At 36.8% G+C, this 19,659-nt stretch overlaps 2 protein-coding genes across 2 annotated transcripts; one reads left to right on the top strand and one right to left on the bottom strand.

Moving 5' to 3' along the window:
- Positions 1–988: 988 nt before the first annotated feature.
- On the bottom strand, positions 989–10,732 carry LOC112286361 (ADP-ribosylation factor GTPase-activating protein AGD3). The gene is made up of 20 exons (XM_073539055.2): positions 10,591–10,732; positions 9,101–9,439; positions 8,875–8,951; positions 8,569–8,669; positions 7,513–7,583; positions 7,214–7,276; positions 6,484–6,552; positions 6,142–6,207; positions 5,869–5,916; positions 5,591–5,686; positions 5,401–5,442; positions 4,954–5,166; positions 4,699–4,830; positions 4,390–4,515; positions 4,210–4,296; positions 3,678–4,010; positions 3,117–3,259; positions 2,887–2,986; positions 1,940–2,496; positions 989–1,511 (listed from the first exon to the last, which is right to left on the bottom strand). The coding sequence occupies exons 2-20, from the start codon at positions 9,143–9,145 to the stop codon at positions 1,394–1,396; spliced, it is 2,487 nt and encodes an 828-aa protein (XP_073395156.1). The 5' UTR covers positions 9,146–9,439; positions 10,591–10,732; the 3' UTR covers positions 989–1,393.
- A 2,227-nt stretch (positions 10,733–12,959) lies between these two features.
- LOC112286378 (peptidyl-prolyl cis-trans isomerase) lies at positions 12,960–14,011 on the top strand. The gene is made up of 2 exons (XM_024528234.3): positions 12,960–13,053; positions 13,295–14,011. Exon 2 carries the CDS (start codon positions 13,301–13,303, stop codon positions 13,814–13,816), a length of 516 nt encoding a protein of 171 aa, XP_024384002.1. The 5' UTR covers positions 12,960–13,053; positions 13,295–13,300; the 3' UTR covers positions 13,817–14,011.
- Positions 14,012–19,659: the final 5,648 nt, after the last annotated feature.

A 19,659-nucleotide genomic window follows, 5' to 3' on the forward strand; every position in this document is an offset into this window, starting at 1 on the left:
AAGATTTCGACTCTATCTGTTAGTGGACTGTATTTTTTTGGAGATGGTCCCCAGTTGACTGTTCAATAGAGGAGTGGGTTCTTCCTTTTGTCGATCCCAAATTGGACAACTTTTATGCAGAGGGAGTGCGAATTCAACTAAAAGTAGCTTACATGTATTATTTTTTGATAATAAAGTAAAGCACTTTGTTTCTTCAAACTTTTTGAGATGTTTTCTTCATAGAGTTGTAAATTGGTATTAGGATCAACAAATAAGACGTTATATACACCTCGTTGATAAAACCCAGGTGTATTTGTATTTGTACATTGGACAACATACTTTTTTCAGTTTAAAAATGTGTATCTTTCAACTTGAGTACAAACAGACGTACGTGCATGTTTTTGAAAATATCAAAAAATAAGAAAGGATCTCGGTAGCAAATTCCACACGGATCTACATTGAGAACACGGTAATAATAGAGAGAGATATATATATATATAATAAAAATAGTATGTATTCAGATAAGAAAAGGTATAAAGTATTAACATTTAAGCCACTGAATTAACTTGTGATAGAATAAAATAGCACAATGTATCGATTCTCATTCACTACCAGACAAGCTACGAAAATAATGATGAAGTAGTCAAAATAGAAAATCAACAAAAATAATCACACTTTAAATAGATCACTTGGATAAAGATATCATATTTATGCATAATTCCATACAACTCCATAGACCTGCAATAAGCATCACCAAAAGAATGTTTAACATTTAAAACTATTATATCACACATACTCCTTAAGTGGCAATCAGAAAAAAAACTTCAACACAGAAAGTGTAGATTTCGGGTTCAAGATGAAATGTGGGAACATGTGTCTATATAAACAAACTAATAAGTAAAACTAATGAAGCTGATGTTGAGTCTAACTGTGCCATGCAGAGAAAAAGAGTAGAATCTTTGACCAGTTACCAGGACCCACACTCCTAGTTCCTATTGCCCGACTCACATAACGAATTTAAGGAGTTCCTTCCCCAAAATCATTGCATAAAGCGCAGTTAACGCTTCTCATTCTTTCCTGCTACTGAAGAAATCAGCAACTCCCTGCGCTTAGGATTAACTAAATACAAATAATTCGGTGGAAGACGAACTATCTACCTCTCCTACCTCAAGTTTTTAAAGTTTCTTGTCCAACATGGACAAAGGAAATTCACACATGCCAACTGACATGTTCTGGTTCACCCATTCCATCCCTCAGGATCTTAACAATGATTATATATTAGAATTTTTTAACTAATCACTATATGCACAAAGGAAGACAAATAGACATCAATCAACTACATCCCTACATTGATCCAGTATAACCATTGCAGTACATACACGAGAACATATCTCAAATTGCGTCAGCCAGGATATTATTTGTTTAGTTCAGAAAGCATCAAAAATAATTCATCGTCAGTTATCGCTCCTTTCTCTACTGCAAGCTCGAGTGGGGTCTTTCCAGTGTTGTCTAGTGCACCTGGTTTTGATCCTCTGCATGCCAAAGGGGTATCAGCAAAACAGGAAAAGCTCTGATAGAACATTATGCTAATATGCTATTTGAACGTACTGTGAACCTTCAGACAAACGTCTTTCAGAAGTTCACACCTGGAAGCACCCAACCAGTAGACATAGTTGAACCGTGACCATAACATAAGTAACTATTACCCAAGCATATGCCTGTTCAATATAATTCTTTCGATCGCTACCTGGTAACTAGTTCTCGACAGCTAGAAACATATCTTTAGACCAAATTGATAGTGGATAGCAGCTCAAACAACTTCAATAGCACACACATGGACCTATCTCGGTCCGTCTTAATACCGTTCAAATCCAATAATCCGATTTCCAAGGCAAGAAAAATGAACTGCTGCACAATGATACTCGGTCGACGAGTAAATCAGGCTGCATAATAATCATACCTTGTAAGAAGGAGCTTTGCACATTCGTTCCTTCCCTTCAAAATGCAATGATGAAGAGATGTTCGACCAAACGAATCAACAATATCAACTTGTGCACCATGCTGAAGTAGTAGCTCAACTAAATTTAGTTCCCCGATCTGACTTGCAACATGCAATAAAGTGCAACCCTGAAAATCTTTGAAGTCTTGGATTGACCCGTCTCTATGACTTGGATCCTCAGCTAAGTCAGAACCTCGCAATGGGCTTGAAACTGCTGAATGAGGTCGGGGAAAATCCTGCGAGGTGGAAAGGAGAGGTCCACTCCAGTTACCACGAGAGCTGGAGGAAACAGACCCCTTTCGTGAAAGTACACCTGTAAGATTTGTCAACGAAAAACGAGACCATTCAGTAGCACCCATGGCTTGCTCTAAAGTTGTGTTGACGTTGGCATCCGCAGTAATCAACAACCGAAGGACAAGCTGTGGCTTGTTAGTCCAAACAGCATCCCATACTTGTCGTGCCACCGGAGGAACCCCTGATTGAGGCTTCCACTTCCGAATAAATCTCCTCTCAACATACTGCGAAAACAATCACCATATCTCTTAGAAAAGAACAAAAACCTAAGCACTCGAGCTCGAACGAGTTTGCCCACAAGTACAGACGGCTAAAACCCCCACTATTGATAACATCAAGCGGAACTTATAAACAATAAGTGTAACCATTATGATAAAACGTCGTTCAACCCAAACGAAATCATTGAATGCAACAAACTTAGATTTACAAGGTCGACAAATAATCAAGGAGAAGTAAAGTTAGACAAATAAGGGTTCAAATAGACCTTGAAATCAACCATCTCCACAATCACTGCAATAAAAATGTCGAGAAAATAATTTGGAATGTAAACTTCTACTGCTTAATATGGTCTAGAACAAATGGATTAATCAAGCTGCTCTCGTTTCTAGACAAACCTTGGCATGTATGAACTTTTCTTTGACAGCAATGGGATCATTGGCTTTTGGTTTCACTCGTACATCTTTCGTAAATCCATTTCTTTCATCCCTGACACCTCTGCATAAATTCTAAATCAACAGCACGTAACTAAATGTGCCGTACACAAATAGAAAGTGAAAAATGTAAAAATGTAAAAAAGAAAAAAAGAAAAAAAACATTAAACAAGCAGGTATAATTGAATACAAACTTATCGCGAATGTCTTCTGTGTCTCTGAAATCTGAAGTCAAAAGTTCTTCCCATATTGTATTGGCATATGCATTTCCAACAGATTGAAAGTATCCAATCACGGAAGGCTCCCACACTCTAACATCTAGTGTCAATGATCGAACCTGCCAGAAATACAAGCACAACGTGAACGAAAGATATCAATAGAATGCAACACACAATTACCATCCATGTACCTAAATACTGAACATTACAGAACAATAACTACAATATAGAACATTCCCTGAACGACCCTTTTAATTACTATCAATTCGAAATAAATCCTGATTCCACAGCTTAAAAGCAACAAAGAACTTTCGACACTTAATTCAAAAATGAGACCATATGTAGAACAGACTGTGGCCATGTCTTGCACATACTCTACAAAGTACCCAGCAAACAAGACACTCTCAAAGGGCCATGCAAGTACCTCTTGACAGTAATTACCGTTTGACCACATACCAGATACAGCCCTGTGCAAGACTTAGAAGAAAAAAAATTATCTAAATTCAATTCTGCTTATAAACAAATAAGTATTCTCACCTTGGAAATTTGTACACTAAGATTTCTGTGCACCCCTGAGCACTCTATACAGAGCAGAATTCCCAAGTTCAAAGAAGCCCAATCTGGGTCACTGGCGCCACAATCAGCGCAAATACCATTACCAGGTACTTTCTGCAAAATATCCAGAGGCCTTTCTTGTTGCTTCAATTTTGGGCCACGACGAGGGATGTGATCACGATGTGAGTCGCTCGAGAAGGGCCTTGACGATGCCGTGTCTTCGCAGCCATCGTACTCGGAAGAAGATGCTGCACTCAATGTACTACTCTCACTACCTGTCCGTTGGTGAAGCCCCATTGAATTTCGAAACGGCCGCTGTTGTAATTTACGTAGTTAACAAGAATTCAAGAATAGCTTTATGGAAAGCAAACAAAAATCCTGGCAAAAGCTGGCTCCTCCAGGAAATTGCAGTCGTACCAATGAAAACAATATATCAATCATTGTTATTAGGCATCAAATTACAACATTGAAAACGTTCAACGTAGATAACAAACCAACAATACTACATTTTTACCTGATCTGATATTTGATTGTTCAAAAGAGACGCAATCACCCCGGTGATCTTGTCCATCCAATCCATTCTATCGATTGCGTTTTCTGCCTGTATTGTCAGGTTGAAATGGTATCATCATCAAGTATCTAGTGTGATATTTAAGCATACAGCAGAGAAAAAGGGCAAAAGATAGACATAAACCTGCAATGTGAAGGTTTTTGATGGCGATATTATACGAAAACAAAATCGAAGTTCCGATTGTTCTGCATCGATTTTAATTGTAGAAGTCAACAGATTCACAGTATGATGGGCGATCGTTTTGTCATCCTGTGTGTTCACAATCATTCAAGTTCGCGTTTACGCCAATAAACTTAGCAAACTGAGATTATGTCTGGTCAAGAACACACATGAGGGAACTGAAACACAGATCTACATTTCCTACAATTTTCACATTGAATTCTACATGAAAAAACACTCCATGAAAATATGAGTTTGGATCTATGCACTTACAGATGGTTTCCCCCATTGTTTTCGGAAGTAGTACAACATTCCCCTACTATCCAGCACAAAAAACCTTCGCTTCCAGTCACCTCTCAAATTTGAGGAACGCTTCAAAATGTATCCTTGCTTGATGGTTTGTATCTATAAGTAAAAAAGAAAAAAATAAACAGATATGTAAATAAGGATAAAAAGGTCTGCGTTTTCAGCTTTAAGCCCGTATCGTAAGCAACTACATATTTAGAATTCCTCAGCTCAAATTCCTACCTTTCCTCTTGGAGTGGACTGCATAACAGCTTCTATCATCTTATGTGAACTGCGGCCAACAGCTTGGATTCCATCACCACCGGTCGTGGTATCCACACTAAGCGAGCGCTGATTATCTCTTTCCATTTGCTGCCGATACTCCTGCATGCGGTCTGCAAGTAACACCTGCTCAGAGTTGGCTCTTTCCCGTGATTGCTGCGCATATGCTAATACCTGGCATAACGCACCATAAACAAAAAGAAAATATGACTTGCAGATGCTAAACAAACGCTCATGCAAATACGAAGGCACAACCTTCCGAAAGAAATAATGTACACCCAGCCCCACAAGGTAACCCTTAGACAGAACGTAGTAAATGATAATAGCGGAACTGTTTGTTTCATATGCATGTAAAGAGCATCATGAATAAAACAAAGAACAGAGCGATGCATAGATTAAAAAATCTACCTGGTGGATATAGGGTTCCATCTGATGCAACAACTCGTAGCCCTGTGTCAAAACAGAGAAAACCTCAAGTAAGTTCTAACAATCCGTCTGTTAACAATTATATAGAGCAAACTGTTCTGAGAATAAGAGTATCTTTGATGTGATGTCTGAAATATCTGATTGCCAAACACAAGAAAATTACAAAATTCACCTGCTTAAAGTAGCGGAGATGAGCATCCATAGAGCCACTCACAGCTTCCAGGAACTCAAACTTTTTCTTTGCCTCGATGTTGGACAATGCCGTCATCTGATAATACGATAACTGATGGTTAAAAGCCAGTTTCTAGCACTTCATATCATACAAAACAGAGGAGATGTCCTCATAAACTACCATAATAACATATCAAACAGAAAATATGGCTGCAACATATTTTAGAGAGAGAAATATATTACAAACATTTCAGTTTCCCATCTTCCTAGAGAGAATACCAGATTGAACCGAGCTTCCTCAAATTGTGACTTGGCATTTCGTAAGTCCTGAAAAGAAACACAAAAGAGCACACAGAGAGGAAAATTCAAGAATAAGAATAAGACATCATGCAAGTTAAAGAGCTGTAACAATTCAAAGAATATATCCATGGCCGGTGTATTTGACAGCTGTTGAAAAAAATTCAAAATCAATGTCCAGCAATCCACTTTTATCCATTTAGAATCATCCTCAAGCATGATCATCAGTTTCACTAAGAAAGACCACTACCGTACCTCCTCAAACTCGCTGATGATCTCTGGCTTTGCATCCTTCTTTAAGGATAGACACTTTTCCCGCACCTGTTCAAGTTAGGAACACAAACTCAGTTGAAACTATGTAGTTTGGAATTACAAACATAAAACTGCACCACACTCGAGCGGTATTCTTCAAAGCAACTGTGAGATGGAAACTGAAAAAGGCGACTAATGAACAGAAACCACATCAAGCAAATTAAATCAATTTGCTGTCATAAACTTTGTTTGACAAGCAGCATAATATTTGTGCTGATCAAGCACACAATCACTGTACACTTGCAGTACTAACGTCATCCGGCTCAAAAATAATTAAATATAAACATCAGAGAGGAGACATGAACATTCCTGGTCATAATGTAAACTGGCTTTGTCAAAGCGCTTTCTAAGCTCCTGCACATTCGGTTATCTCAAGTTAATGCAAGCACACCAAGCCTACTACCACTACCTTGCGAAAGTCCGCTCATGTCATGAAATTGGCACGCTTATATAAAACACCGTAAAAAACTCAAGTACCATTCATTTCCCACGAGATGTTAAAATGATAAAATTATACTATTTTATATGGGTAGACAGGAATAGAGAACTAAAACGCATGAAAGCTTGTGTCAAACTGAATAACTGACAGTCTCTTAGCTCCTTTGAGCCATGGTATAATGAGAATGTCTCCCTGACCAAAGCTAAAGGAAGACAATCTTGCACGCTTAGGCTGCAGACACGAGCTACGGATGCCAAACAAGACAGTAGCCTTTGGTGTTAACTAATGAATAGCTGGACTTAAAATTAACGCGACAAAATCTGCAAATTTATATGCCTCTAGTAAACAGATCCGTAAGCACAGCTGTAAAGGACAGGACAGCCGTCATATGTTGTATCCAATGCTCTCCACCAACCTTTACATTCTGCCATTAATCAACACACAAATCAAAAGAATGAGTCACAATGGGCACCATCTTACTCGCACTTATGTCAGCTGTTTCACGAAAGTAGCGGATGTCCAGAGATAATATATTCAGGATGCTCTTCATCAACATTTTGGATCAAAGGAGCAAACCTTGACGTCTTGGAGATCAATGCTCACAAACTGCGTTAAACGGTCATTCAGCATATGCTCCACCTACAGCAGACGAGCAGCTCCTGAGATTATCCTCACACGTCTTGAGTGCGTCACTAATAAGAATTACTCACTAGTATGACCGAAACTCGTACGAATAGCTGAAGGATTTTTAAAGCAACTGCACAAAAGATTAGTGTACGAAGTTGGATCATGCACACTTGATTACTGGGAGTTTGATTCAAATCTCAGCGTACAACCTCCAAGGTTCAAGAGGCATAATGGCGACTCTGGAGCACCTGTGAACGGAGGATCTCTTTGTACGTTCCTATCTCTCTCAACGCAATAGTGAATCTTGTCATCACAGGTCCTGTTCATAACCCAAAAAAAAGAAAAGATAATAATAATGAAACCTCAGTACTAGCCAAATGGATAACATAGAGAACAGGATGAAGAGTAACCATATGCACGAAAATAGACAACAAACCAAAGTCAGATCTCTGTAATAACGAGATTATTTGTAGTAACCAAGATGTACTTGAAAACGACAAACACAACAACTAAAGGTGAGAAGTGTATTTCAAATCAAAAGGTGCAATGAGCGAAATGTTGGTTACAGTTGCGAAAAACAAAAAAAAACCTACAACCAAATTAGTAAAACGCACCAAACATTTCCACACATGAGCATTGTTCAGTCCCCATACATGTTTGGTTGTTTTCATCCTATCCACAAAACTCCATCTGTGTTGTATGATTACGGTATTCAAATGCAACAACGGCATCTATTTACTTTAGGAGTGAGATTGATATCAGTTGGTTTCACCACCTAGTAAGTTTCAGAAAGTTAAGTAGAAAGAATTCACAAATTTCCCATTCCAAGCAGCAAGAAGAGTCCCTCTATGTTGAAAATCCAGATTTCCAAAGAACTGCAAGTATTAAGAAGGGATCAGAGTTGAAAACACGTTGCGGTTCCCATTAAACAGACTCCAGTAAATACGTTATGAGAAAAGAAAAATACTGACATACATGACTAGAGAAGAGGTGCAGCTAATGAACCGAAAAAAAGAGTATAGATTCCTCCCACAAAGAAAGGAGATATGCTGCAAGACGAGGATATGCAGGGACAGAAATAAATAAATAAATAAATAAAAACTCTATTAGAAACACAAGGTGAAGATTTATGAACGCTCAAAAGGGCTGTAAAAGAAGCTCCAGCCGATGTTGTATTACGAAGGAAGCTTGGAGTTCTGTGACGATACTTGTACGTAATTTCGAAAGCTACAGTTAGTAAGTCGAAAAGTCAAGCATACATTCTTGTCTTTAAAATTGTGAAAATATTGGAGCAGAAGAATCACCTCCAACAGCCACACTAATAGGATCATCATGGCCTCCTCCAAACGTCTCCAGGGCATTTGCAAAAGCTATATCCCCATCATACGCTTCACCCAAACCATCCCTGTAGTATCAAAAATCATTAGTTAGAACCTCTGAGCAAAATACACCAATATGGACATGTTCTCTTATATCCCAAGCTTCCTAATATTAGAATACCCGAACCTAGGAGATGTGACCTCCCTGACATAAACAAAATAAAAACAACCAAGTCAAACGTAAGAAGTTTAAGCTAGCAGTCACTTGTAAAGCATGGACGAAATTCATACGTATATTTGCGACATCCCTTGTAAAAACGCTGACATCGCTCCCTCAGGGCCTCGGCACTCTCTTCAAGTGCTTGAAGCTGGCAATCAGAATGCTCACATCAGCTTACGCATCGTGTTTGCAATTCTTACAACATCGTTGAAGCAGCAGCATACAATGACCAAGAACTAAAGCATGTCAAGAAATCCATTTATAATCTGAAGGGGCTTGCAGTGTACACGTGTATACCTGCTTCCTAAACATGGGCGAGTCATCAAGCTTTGTGAATTGCATGGCTGCAGTATTGTCCAAAACTTACAGCACTAGATTTGAATCCTTAAAAATCTGTAATTATCTCCTAGAAAGAAAGATCAAACATTGCTGAAGTAATGCTTCGACGTTCCGCAACACTAACTTATGCCGACTTTATGAAAATCTCCGATTCCATCGACGTCAAAGAGAAAGTCGTTCGACAATATTCCAGAATAATGTCGAGTGCGCATGAGCACTTAACAAGACTTAGATGAAGTTTCCGGCACGATTAACTTAATTAAATCTCAAGCTCACTACATAAACGACTCCATGTTACTGCCACAATAAATAAAAAAACAAATATCAAGTGGTGTTAATTCTTAACGTTTCGTACAACACAGTTCAATTCAGACTATAATCTATCGTCGAAGCACATGCAATCGTCTAACATAAAATCATATGATGCTATTGACACACGCGGAAAAGGAGCAAAGCCTTCGAAAAACATGAGGCGAAAAATACAAAGCTTAAATCCACAATTTATAATCAGGTTGCTGAAACATACAGACAATAGAAAACATGTCTCTTCAAGTAGATTTTTTAAGTCATTTGTATGAGAAGCCTTTAATAACCAAATTTCAAATTTATGAATGACCCGAGAGTCTTGCACAATAAAGTGCTTTAGCGGTACGATCGCATGTCGGATACTTTGAGAATTGAAACAGATTAGGGCTCATATTTTCGTTTAAATCCTCGATGCAACATGTAGTTGATAATAGTATGACGATAGTTGATCAATAAATCGTCGAGGAAAGATGGAATGACTCGTTCGACACTCATAGTATTTCGATAGAATGCCAGTAATTGGGACCCCAGCACATGAAAATCACACAACTTCATGAAACTCATTCTTGTTGATAGTAGCATCAGCCTGTAATTAATGGATTGTCTATCAGCTGCTCGAAAGGCTCCAAAGACCTACAATTCGTCCAAACTATAGAGAAGCAAGAGAAAATGTGAGCCTTGCAGAAGTTGATAGACGAAACCGGACAGAAATGAGCTGTTTCAAGTAAACAATAACAAGAGATTTCTTAGTTCTAATGATCGGGTTTGTGGAAGTAATGCGTAGCATGAGAATATCCTACCCTACCTATCTCTGCACGAATGACCAGGATCTAGGGTATGGCCAGATAAAACAAAACGTATTTATAAAAAAACAGACGCTCTGTGACAATCCTCTAGAAAATCTAGTGTACACTGCAATCCCTCACGACTTTTTCTAAAGCGAAGATTTACGAAAGAGTGCTACTGTCTTTCAAAAGAGCCAATGACATTGCAAATCGTGCGTTAGAAAGAGGAAAGCTGAAACCCTATGAGGAGCCTAGACAAACAATTAGAGTGAGGCGTCAGCCGTCCATGATATCAAAGAAGAGTAGGAACACACGACGAAAAGAAATAAACAGCACCGGGGTGCAGATGAGGCGTACGGGGAAGAAGCACGGGGGGAGATGGCACTCGATTCTCGGACAACTCAGTATTGCACAGACTGAGTGGGAACCTTATCTTGCTGCTCTCTGCGCTGCTGCTCCTTCAAGCCCATCAAGGCTTGATCACGGATAACGCCCTGGTGAAGATTCGCCCGCTCTTCCTTCTGCATGGAGTGCACAGAGAAAATGCCCGCGCCGGTGACGAATAGAACGGCGGCTAAAAAACCAATGGCCCGGCGCCGGCTCGCCATTCTCCTCGCGTCGTGTTCCTGCTCACAATCTCACTGCGCCGCACATATATCCAGCGCAATGACACCGGCCTCGGTGCTTTCGTGTTGCCCGTCTGCGCCTACCGCTCTAAGAGAGATTCTAAGCATTCAAGGTAGTCAAAGCACCAAGGCTTCCAACTTCTCCGAGGCCATCGTCATTAACCTATTCCAGGTGAGTGCATGCGTGCTCGCTCGCTCGCTCGCAGCAGCAGTTCCAAGCTCGAATTCCAGTTCAATGCTCTCTACTGGTGATGACCATTTCCTACATTTCTGAAGTATGAAGGAAAATTCATCCACTACTTAGTTCGTAAAAGTATTGAGGTCAAAAACATAGGCCTCTCCATATCTAGGAATAAATGTAATTAAATAAATAAAACAGGTGTGATTAAGGTTATGCGAAGGTAGTACTAATTTGTGGTACAATTATTTAAAATGTCATCTCCTCATATATTGTTAAAGCGGATATGTCTTTTTTAATTTTAAAAAACATCTAAATTGCAATACAAATTCAATATTGTATCTTCTGATTTCTCAACGACACCATTACAATTTATTTGAGAGTCTTTAAGATGATTTAACAATGCCAAGTGATAATTTTAAGGTGTTTTGAATGGCATGTGTTGCAACCTTCGTAGATCACATTAAAAATAATAATAATGAAAATAAAAATATAATGCAGAATAAGATCTGTATATCTGGGTTTTCTTTCCAGGATGCAAATATCATTTTTAAACTTAGCTCTTTACTACTAAACTAATGTGTTAATTGAGATAAATCCTATACATCAAAATTTCCATGAAAATTTGTTTAAAGTAATAAATATATGTAGGGTTCCATTTTGAAACAGAGTTATTATTGGTTGTGACTTCTAAAGTGCTTTTAAAATATTCTATCAGTTTTCAAGAGGCAATAAGAACCTCAATTTTTTAAAAAACAATAATTGATATCCAAAGAAACCGTAAAGTTATAGCTTATCTATTTTTTCTTTTGAAAAATATTTGTTATATTATTGGGCATATAGAATTATTCAGACAATTTACAACCAAATCATGCAGTATCTGAATAAAACAAAAAAGTGTTTATTTTATTACTCAAACTGTAAAAAAAAAAAATTAAATTTTAAAAAATTAGCAAGCAATTTTTGATGTGATTTTTAACAAATGTCGATTATACAATAAATTGATTTATAATGGAACACATTATAGCAAGCTTTGATGCTCCTTAATCAAAGGGACTTATTTGTTCAGAATTCATACACATGATTGCAATATGCGTCATGATTTAAATAACTTAGTCCACTGCTGAAAAAAGCCCCTTAATGGTACAACTCAACACAACCACGGTTACCAAAGGTTTCTTTTCATTAAATTGTCACAACCAATGCAAAACACACAGTGTCAAAATGATTCTCACCCTTGTTAATATTTTTTAAAGTCCATAAGTGATGTAAATTCTCAACCTTATTTATTATTATTACCATTTTTATTTTTTAATGGCTGTTGTCCTTATCATTGATCCCTTAAATCCCTCCTTCTTCCGAGCACAACAGCCCCTTTCCAAAATCCGACATAACATTGCATGCTCATGGGTTAATAGTTCGCCAAGGGGATGAAAGCTGTACCGTGGATGGATGAAGATTCGAAGATGGGTGCAGTGGATGAATGAGGGAGGTGAGGGGAGGGGAGGGGAGAGGAGGGAGGCAGTGTGAAAAGGGCGAATCAGCAAGAACCAATTAAAAAAAGTTTCTAAACGGAGCTAAGCAGCGAGGAAGGCAATTGGAGACAGAGAGTAAGAGTGAGAGTGAGAGAGTAAAAGAGAGTCTACGGGAGCTCTCCCAATGACTTACTAGTCAGTCATTGGATGTCATTGCCCACTCATGCAGGCAAGCAATACCACTTTCGAGATTTTTTAGATTCTTCGAACGAATGTCGTCGGACTCCGATCTCCAAATTGAGGCTACATCATTCATCCATTTCCACGACTTAGGGCCGCGTGGCATCATTCGACGATCACCCCCAAAATAACGGCGTGACTTCGCCTTGCTTCCGTCTGCCCTTGCTATATATTGTGCTTGCTCATTATCCCAGGCGTGCATACCGTGTTTGTCTTGCTCCGATCTCAAAGGGTTCCCTGTGTAGTCTTGCTGTTATTTCCGTGTTGCTGCTGCTTTCGCTGTCGCCGCTGTTTCTAACAGGTTGCTCCCCGTTACTCTACTCGTTGTCCTCTCATGGCTTCGTGCTGTTGTTCCCTTTTCATTTTATTGTTGAGCTTCACTCATGCCAGTCTCTCTTCTGATGTCAATGCCCACTTACTGGTCTGCCTTCATCTTTGATTTTATCTTTTCATTTTTTTCATGTTTTATTTTATTTTGCATTGTTCTGTTTTGTGTGTGTTCGCTGGATCTATAATATTGATATACGGCTGTGTATGTGCAGATCAAAATGGTTAACCCCAGGGTATTCTTTGACGTCACCATCGGCGGTAACCCCGCTGGGCGCATCGAGATGGAGCTGTTCGCGGATACCACCCCGAAGACTGCTGAGAACTTCCGCGCTTTGTGCACTGGTGAGAAGGGGAAGAACAGGCTAGGGAAGCCCCTTCACTACAAGGGTTCCAAGTTTCATCGTGTCATTCCCCAGTTCATGTGCCAGGGTGGTGACTTCACCAGGGGCAATGGTACCGGAGGGGAGTCGATCTGGGGTGAGAAGTTTGATGACGAGAACTTCATCAAGAAGCACACTGGCCCCGGAGTGTTGTCTATGGCCAACGCTGGGAAAAATACCAATGGATCGCAGTTCTTCTTGTGTACCGTTGCCACCCCTTGGCTGGATGGAAAGCACGTTGTGTTCGGCCAAGTAACGAAAGGAATGAATGTGGTGTCGGAAATCGAGAAGCAGGGTTCTTCCAATGGTACACCCAAGAATGTTGTCGAGATAGCTGACTGCGGACAGTTGTAGGGTGTTGACTTTCGGTATTGCCTCTCTAGACGAGAATCTTTGCACACTTCATTTTGGTGGTGTTCTTCAAGAGTTTGTAGATAGAAGAATATCTTACGGTGGTATGTTCTTATTGCCATTCTGCAGCCGTATTTACTGTTTCTGAGCTTTGTACTATGGCTTTTAGCCGATAAAGCTTATGAAGATATTACACAAGTTCTGTCTCTGTTTCTGATCCATCATATTGCACACACACTCTACTTTCAGAGCCACGGCCACCTGTAGGCAGTCTGTTGCATAAATCTCTGACTGGCTCTCTGACAGAAATATCTTGCGGATAACTTACGGATCAGGTGATGACAAAGGTGACTCATTTAATGCGTTCCTTCTCCTGAAACCCGAGCATGTGTAAACTGATACGGGATAATTCCTTTGTTTCCAGTTGCACATTCACCCTGGCAATGTTCTGTTACAGCAGCCCTCAATTCATTGAAGTTGCCATCCTTAGTATCATTCCGTTGAAATAACACTGGACACGTCAATGCAGACACATGCCCAGAAAATGACATGTTCTAATTTTCCAAAACAGTATAATGAATATAAATCTAATGGACAAGTAGATTGACAGACTTCGTGCCCTTGCCATTTAAGTCACTGAGCGAAATTTGTTGGGCCATATTCATCTTTTCAGAACTTTTTTGTAAAAACGTTATTGGACTGATGCGCGGCAATATATATGCTTATTATTGCCCATTCTTACATGGATAATGTTGAGCATGCTGCAGTCAAGGGTGAAGTCGTGTACGATAAAAGTGGACATTTAAACGTGCGAAATTGTTACATCAGCAGTATTCAGATCGCATCACATCCCGACGCAACATCATTTCCTGACGCGCTTCAAAGTTGACACATCTATGATTTGCGACAGATTCAAATATCCTAATTTCCAATAGCAGACAATATCACAACCAGCAGACATGGGAACTCAAGTATAGAAAATTCGCTGACATATTCATTTGTTTATTCACAATAGTGAATACGTGTGCACAAGGGCAAGTCCCTCACTGCGGAAAGACATGTGAACGGTGAGGAAATCCAACATGTGAAATCAAAAACAGGAGATAGCAACTTCGACGCTAAAAATAGTTCGTCGACTATTTTCGCCTCACATTCATCTCCGTGGCGTTTTTACCTGCTGTGTTGCACAATCGAGAATCATCCATTCGAAGATATTTTAGCAAGTTTAGCGGAGATAGCGGCGGATTCATTAGGATGGACTCTGTATTCTTGGTGGGCATAAGGAACGAAAGGGGTCAGACTACTCAACGAAAAATGTCGACAGGGGTTGTTTTGAGTTTGACACGCGTGCGCTCACTCTCTGGAGCTCTTCGCAGATATGTCTTTCTGCTGCCTTCTATTCCACCATGCTTGGGCAACGAACGCCACAATTCATTCACTCAGCAACACAATTTAGCTGTATTTGGGATTTCCATCCACCTAGATCCACTTTAATGCCGCAGCCTGGATCGTGTAATCGTGTTGTTCACATATCATAAAATCTTCTCTTGGGGGCAGGGAATAATATTGCGGCTGTTCGGTTGATGGGCAGCGAATCTTTAAGGTAAAAAATAGTTAATACCTCGAGAAGCAAACCAAGGTCACGCGCAGGTTTTCTGCACAAGACTGTACGAAGAATTAAAAGAGCGGAGGGTTTAGAGTATTGGTCGTGGGAGACTCTTCGGGTAGGTGGGGAGGATTTGAAATCGAGCGAAGATTTTCATGCAGGTAAGGAGTGGGAGTACTCGCCAAATGTATCTTGAGCTGACACCAAACCAGCAGCAACACACGAAAACTCAAAAAACATCATCAGTGAATCTAATACAACTCTACAAAGGATAGCACAATACACACTGAGGAAGTAGAGCAAGCTGAATTCTCAATCTCTCGTGTCTAGCGCTGTTGGCGTGAGTGTTGCAATACACAAACATTGAGTTTATGATAGAAGGAATTGACTTGTTTAGCAGTCTGCAAGAATAGAAGGTGGCTGGTCATCTGCATCGAAGTCCACAATCGCAAGATACTCACCATGATCTCCAGGGCATTGGTATAATGTGATTAGGTTATGAATTATAAAATAATAAGGGAGTGTCGGCTTGTTTTACCTTCATTATCTACTACATTTCCTCCGTGCCATATTGTTTCAGCTTGTTTGAAAATGTATGAGCAAGCACTTGACTGAAATCCATGTTTTTAGGTTTTAAGACCGACCCATCCATTGCTCAATTGCTCAATTGCAATTTTACAACACAAACTAAAGATGCTTCTTCCACCCAAAGGAAGTTATACAAGCATCAGGTTCCCCCCAGGACTTAGGCTCCCAACTTGGGAGCAGTGGACCATATTTGTTCCTCACAGTGCGTATTATCATGCACAATCTGTTAACTGATTAAACCTCTAATTATTTATGAAGCAGAGCAACGCATGAAGGGTATTGGGTACCACACCACACCAAGCCAGGATCTACGATCATTACAATTTTGAGAGTATGTGTGGGTACATGGACAGTCATGAATATGAATTTCTGAAAAAGAGATATATATATATATATATATATATATATTTAGAATCTCTTTATTAATTATTTTTAATTGAAATGTATCACAAGAAAAATGGTTTATTCTGAATAAACATATCTTAATCTCAGTACATGTTTGGAGTCTGATGAATTTATACGTACATATATACATAAGGTTGAAACAGAACATAACTTGTGAAGTTATGTCAGACAATGTTTCTTGAAGTTTATATTTAAGACTTTACATCAATTTATCTAAGAATTATAAAGAATAGATTGAAAATCTGAAAGCCTACGAGGTTGATGAAGAATAAAAAATGACCTATACTAAAGATTTTGAAATGAAAAAATATGGATAACCATGAGTAAATATAAAATGTATATATATATATATATATATAGAGAGAGAGAGAGAGAGAGAGAGAGAGAGAGAGATAATTAAGACAAATAAAATTACAATGTCACAATTTAAAACAAAACTTCAAATTGCACACATATACTTTGTCGTTTATTTGTTAAAAGATCTTGTGTTCTAGAAAAGTTTAAATTACATGCATTATAAATTAGCAATAAAATATTGTAGTAAACAGAAATTAACTTTTTTGTGAAAGAAATAAATTAAATTTATTTTGAATTTTTTCGAATAACTACAAAAACCAAAGTGCTTTAAATAACTAATTTCTATGTTTTTTCCTAAATCTGATTAATTTAGGTGCATATATATATATATATATATATTCTTAAATTTATTTTTAATTTCATTTTAATGATCTATTTTTTTTACCAAATAAAAAACCCTTTTAAGATAATTTTTATTTCAATTATATAGGATTTTTTTCTATAATCACTAATTCTATTTTTATTTTAATACATATAAAAATATAGTCAACACAAAAATGTTATCTTAAAACACTTCTTTGAAAGTTGAAAACTATAAACAACATTTGAAAGGAGAAAAAATAAAATAAAATAAATGAAAGCAAAAACAAAAACAAAATCACCTGGAGATATTATCAAAGCCTCTCATTTGAAAAAAAACATTTAAAAACATTACTTCTAAATTTAAAACATCATTATAGACTATATGTAGAGTTATGTTACATATAAATAATTTGTATGATATTTGAATATTATCATAAAAGATTCAAGATTATATCTGTATAATAAGAAAGCTTAATTATAAGACAATGACATAAATAAACCTTCTTATTGGCCAAAATCAAACTCATTGTTGCTACAACCATGAGCAGAAAGCCCTGCATAATCTGCAAAAAAGACCTCCAATTTACTGTTTGTACAACACATCATCAACCACACTGGTTTGTTGCACACAATGAACAAATGAGTGAGTGAGTGATGCATGTAAGCATGAATATGATCTAGACAAAGGATTGAAGACTGTTTATTGATTCTTCACTAAGTTTAATATGAAAGATTGAAGTCAATGATGGCAGTAAAACACTTTTCAAAAAAAAAAAAAAACAAAAACAAAACAAAACAAAACAAAATCAGATGTATGGAGTCCACCAAACCCAGAAAAATGGTTGGATGAATCATCTATTGATGTTGATCATATGTTTAGTGTAATTTTTAAATTAGTTTTTGCAGATCCAAAACCTGGAAAATAATGTGATTAGATTGTTATTACTTCTTGTGAGATATAGACCATATTTGTTGAGAATATTTTGAATACTGTATCTTGAATAAATTTCACAGCTTTGTTTTTGTTACAATCTCCTCTCTATAAAATTATCATTAAATTTTATTTTGCACAAATTAATTTATAATCTATTTATAGACTTGATTTGTATTTACTTCAATCTTAATGAATTTGAAGATGGATAAAATTTATTGATATTTAATGACATGTCATTTTATCTAGAATTCACGAATTTATTGAGTAATATTTGCATTTACTGAAATATATATCAAAAATCATAATAATTATTGTTTTGAGTTCAAAGATTGCAATATTTTTATTTTATATTATATTTTTAAAAAAAATTCAAAATAAAAAATTGAACTCATTAAAAATACTTTGAATTTCTGTTAGTTTTCAATGCTTAAATTTCCACTAGTGACTTGCACTAATCATTTTGAAAAAAGTAATAATTAATTCATGGTAACTATGTTATTTAATTTGCCTATGATTTATTCATGATATGATATTTTTAAATTAATTAAAATTTGAATCACAGTTATTTTAGCATTAATTAAGTCTTTTGTAGAATTTATTACTGATGTTATTTGAAAATGGTCAAAATATGTAATTGGGTAAATTTTTATCATTAATAAAACTTGCAAATCTAATTCAATAATTATTGTGTAATGATTGAAATTACTTTCATTTGTTTATAATATATGAAAATGTATTTGCCAATAATTCATCATATTTACATCAACAAATAGCAAATAATTAAATATATTATTGTTTACATGTTTTTGTTTTTTTTTTTTTTTTTTTTTTAATTTCTTAATGAACATTTAAGAATACAATATAATATATTTTTAATTTTAATGAATAAATAATATAAATATTAGTATTATTGTTATAAAATACTAAATCAACATAAATGGTTTTATTGTTATGCATATTTACTTATTTATTTATTTTTCTTAGTCAATCTTTCTTTAAGGATAGCCAAATTTTAACTTAGAAACTATAAATTAAAATTTACAACTTTTCATTGTCCAACAATACAAGTTTCCACCAATAAATACACATATATATATATATATATATATATGAACTTACATAAGATAAGACTACATTGTTGACATGTATTACTTTCATATTATATATAATTTAAAGGTTTTGTATTCCAAATAATGATGTATTTATTTTTACTTCTACTCTTTTTGGAATTAGCCAAAAAAATTATTCATTTTTTTCAAAAAGATGAATTAATCATCACCTAAAAATTAGATATAAAATAAATCTCGTTATTTCCTTTATGTATTAAAATTTAGACATGATACTTTTGTTTAATATTTGCAATGTAAGAACCAAGTTGCATTTAACAAGTAAACTAGGCAAGTGAGTGGTATTTATTAAAGAACATGATGTTTTAAAATTAATATACAAGATGTCATATAATTATGTATAACATTTGCCGTTGCAATCCAAGTTTCTAAGAACAATCTTGTGATTATTCCAAGTCCTTGGTAGTAGCTTTTTTTTTTTTTTTTTTTTTACAGGACTCCTGATTAAGAAGGTGACACTACTGAAAAGAGACTGATGACCAAGTAGGGTTGTCAGCTGGATTTCAGGTGCTCCTAAGACCGTCTG

The sequence above is a fragment of the Physcomitrium patens genome, chromosome 1 (assembly GCF_059467195.1).
Source record: "Physcomitrium patens ecotype Gransden chromosome 1, ASM5946719v1, whole genome shotgun sequence".
NCBI lineage: Eukaryota > Viridiplantae > Streptophyta > Bryopsida > Funariales > Funariaceae > Physcomitrium > Physcomitrium patens.

Coding starts and splice junctions, on each gene's coding strand:
- LOC112286378 (XM_024528234.3), top strand. CDS start 13,301: ATGGTTAACCCCAGGGTATTCTTTGACGTCACCATCGGCGGTAACCCC.
- LOC112286361 (XM_073539055.2), bottom strand. CDS start 9,145: ATGCAATTCACAAAGCTTGATGACTCGCCCATGTTTAGGAAGCAG. Junction 6,553..7,213: donor TTGATCTCCAAGACGTCAAG/GTTTGCTCCTTT, acceptor CCGAATGTGCAG/GAGCTTAGAAAGCGCTTTGA. Junction 5,687..5,868: donor AGGAAGCTCGGTTCAATCTG/GTATTCTCTCTA, acceptor TCGTATTATCAG/ATGACGGCATTGTCCAACAT.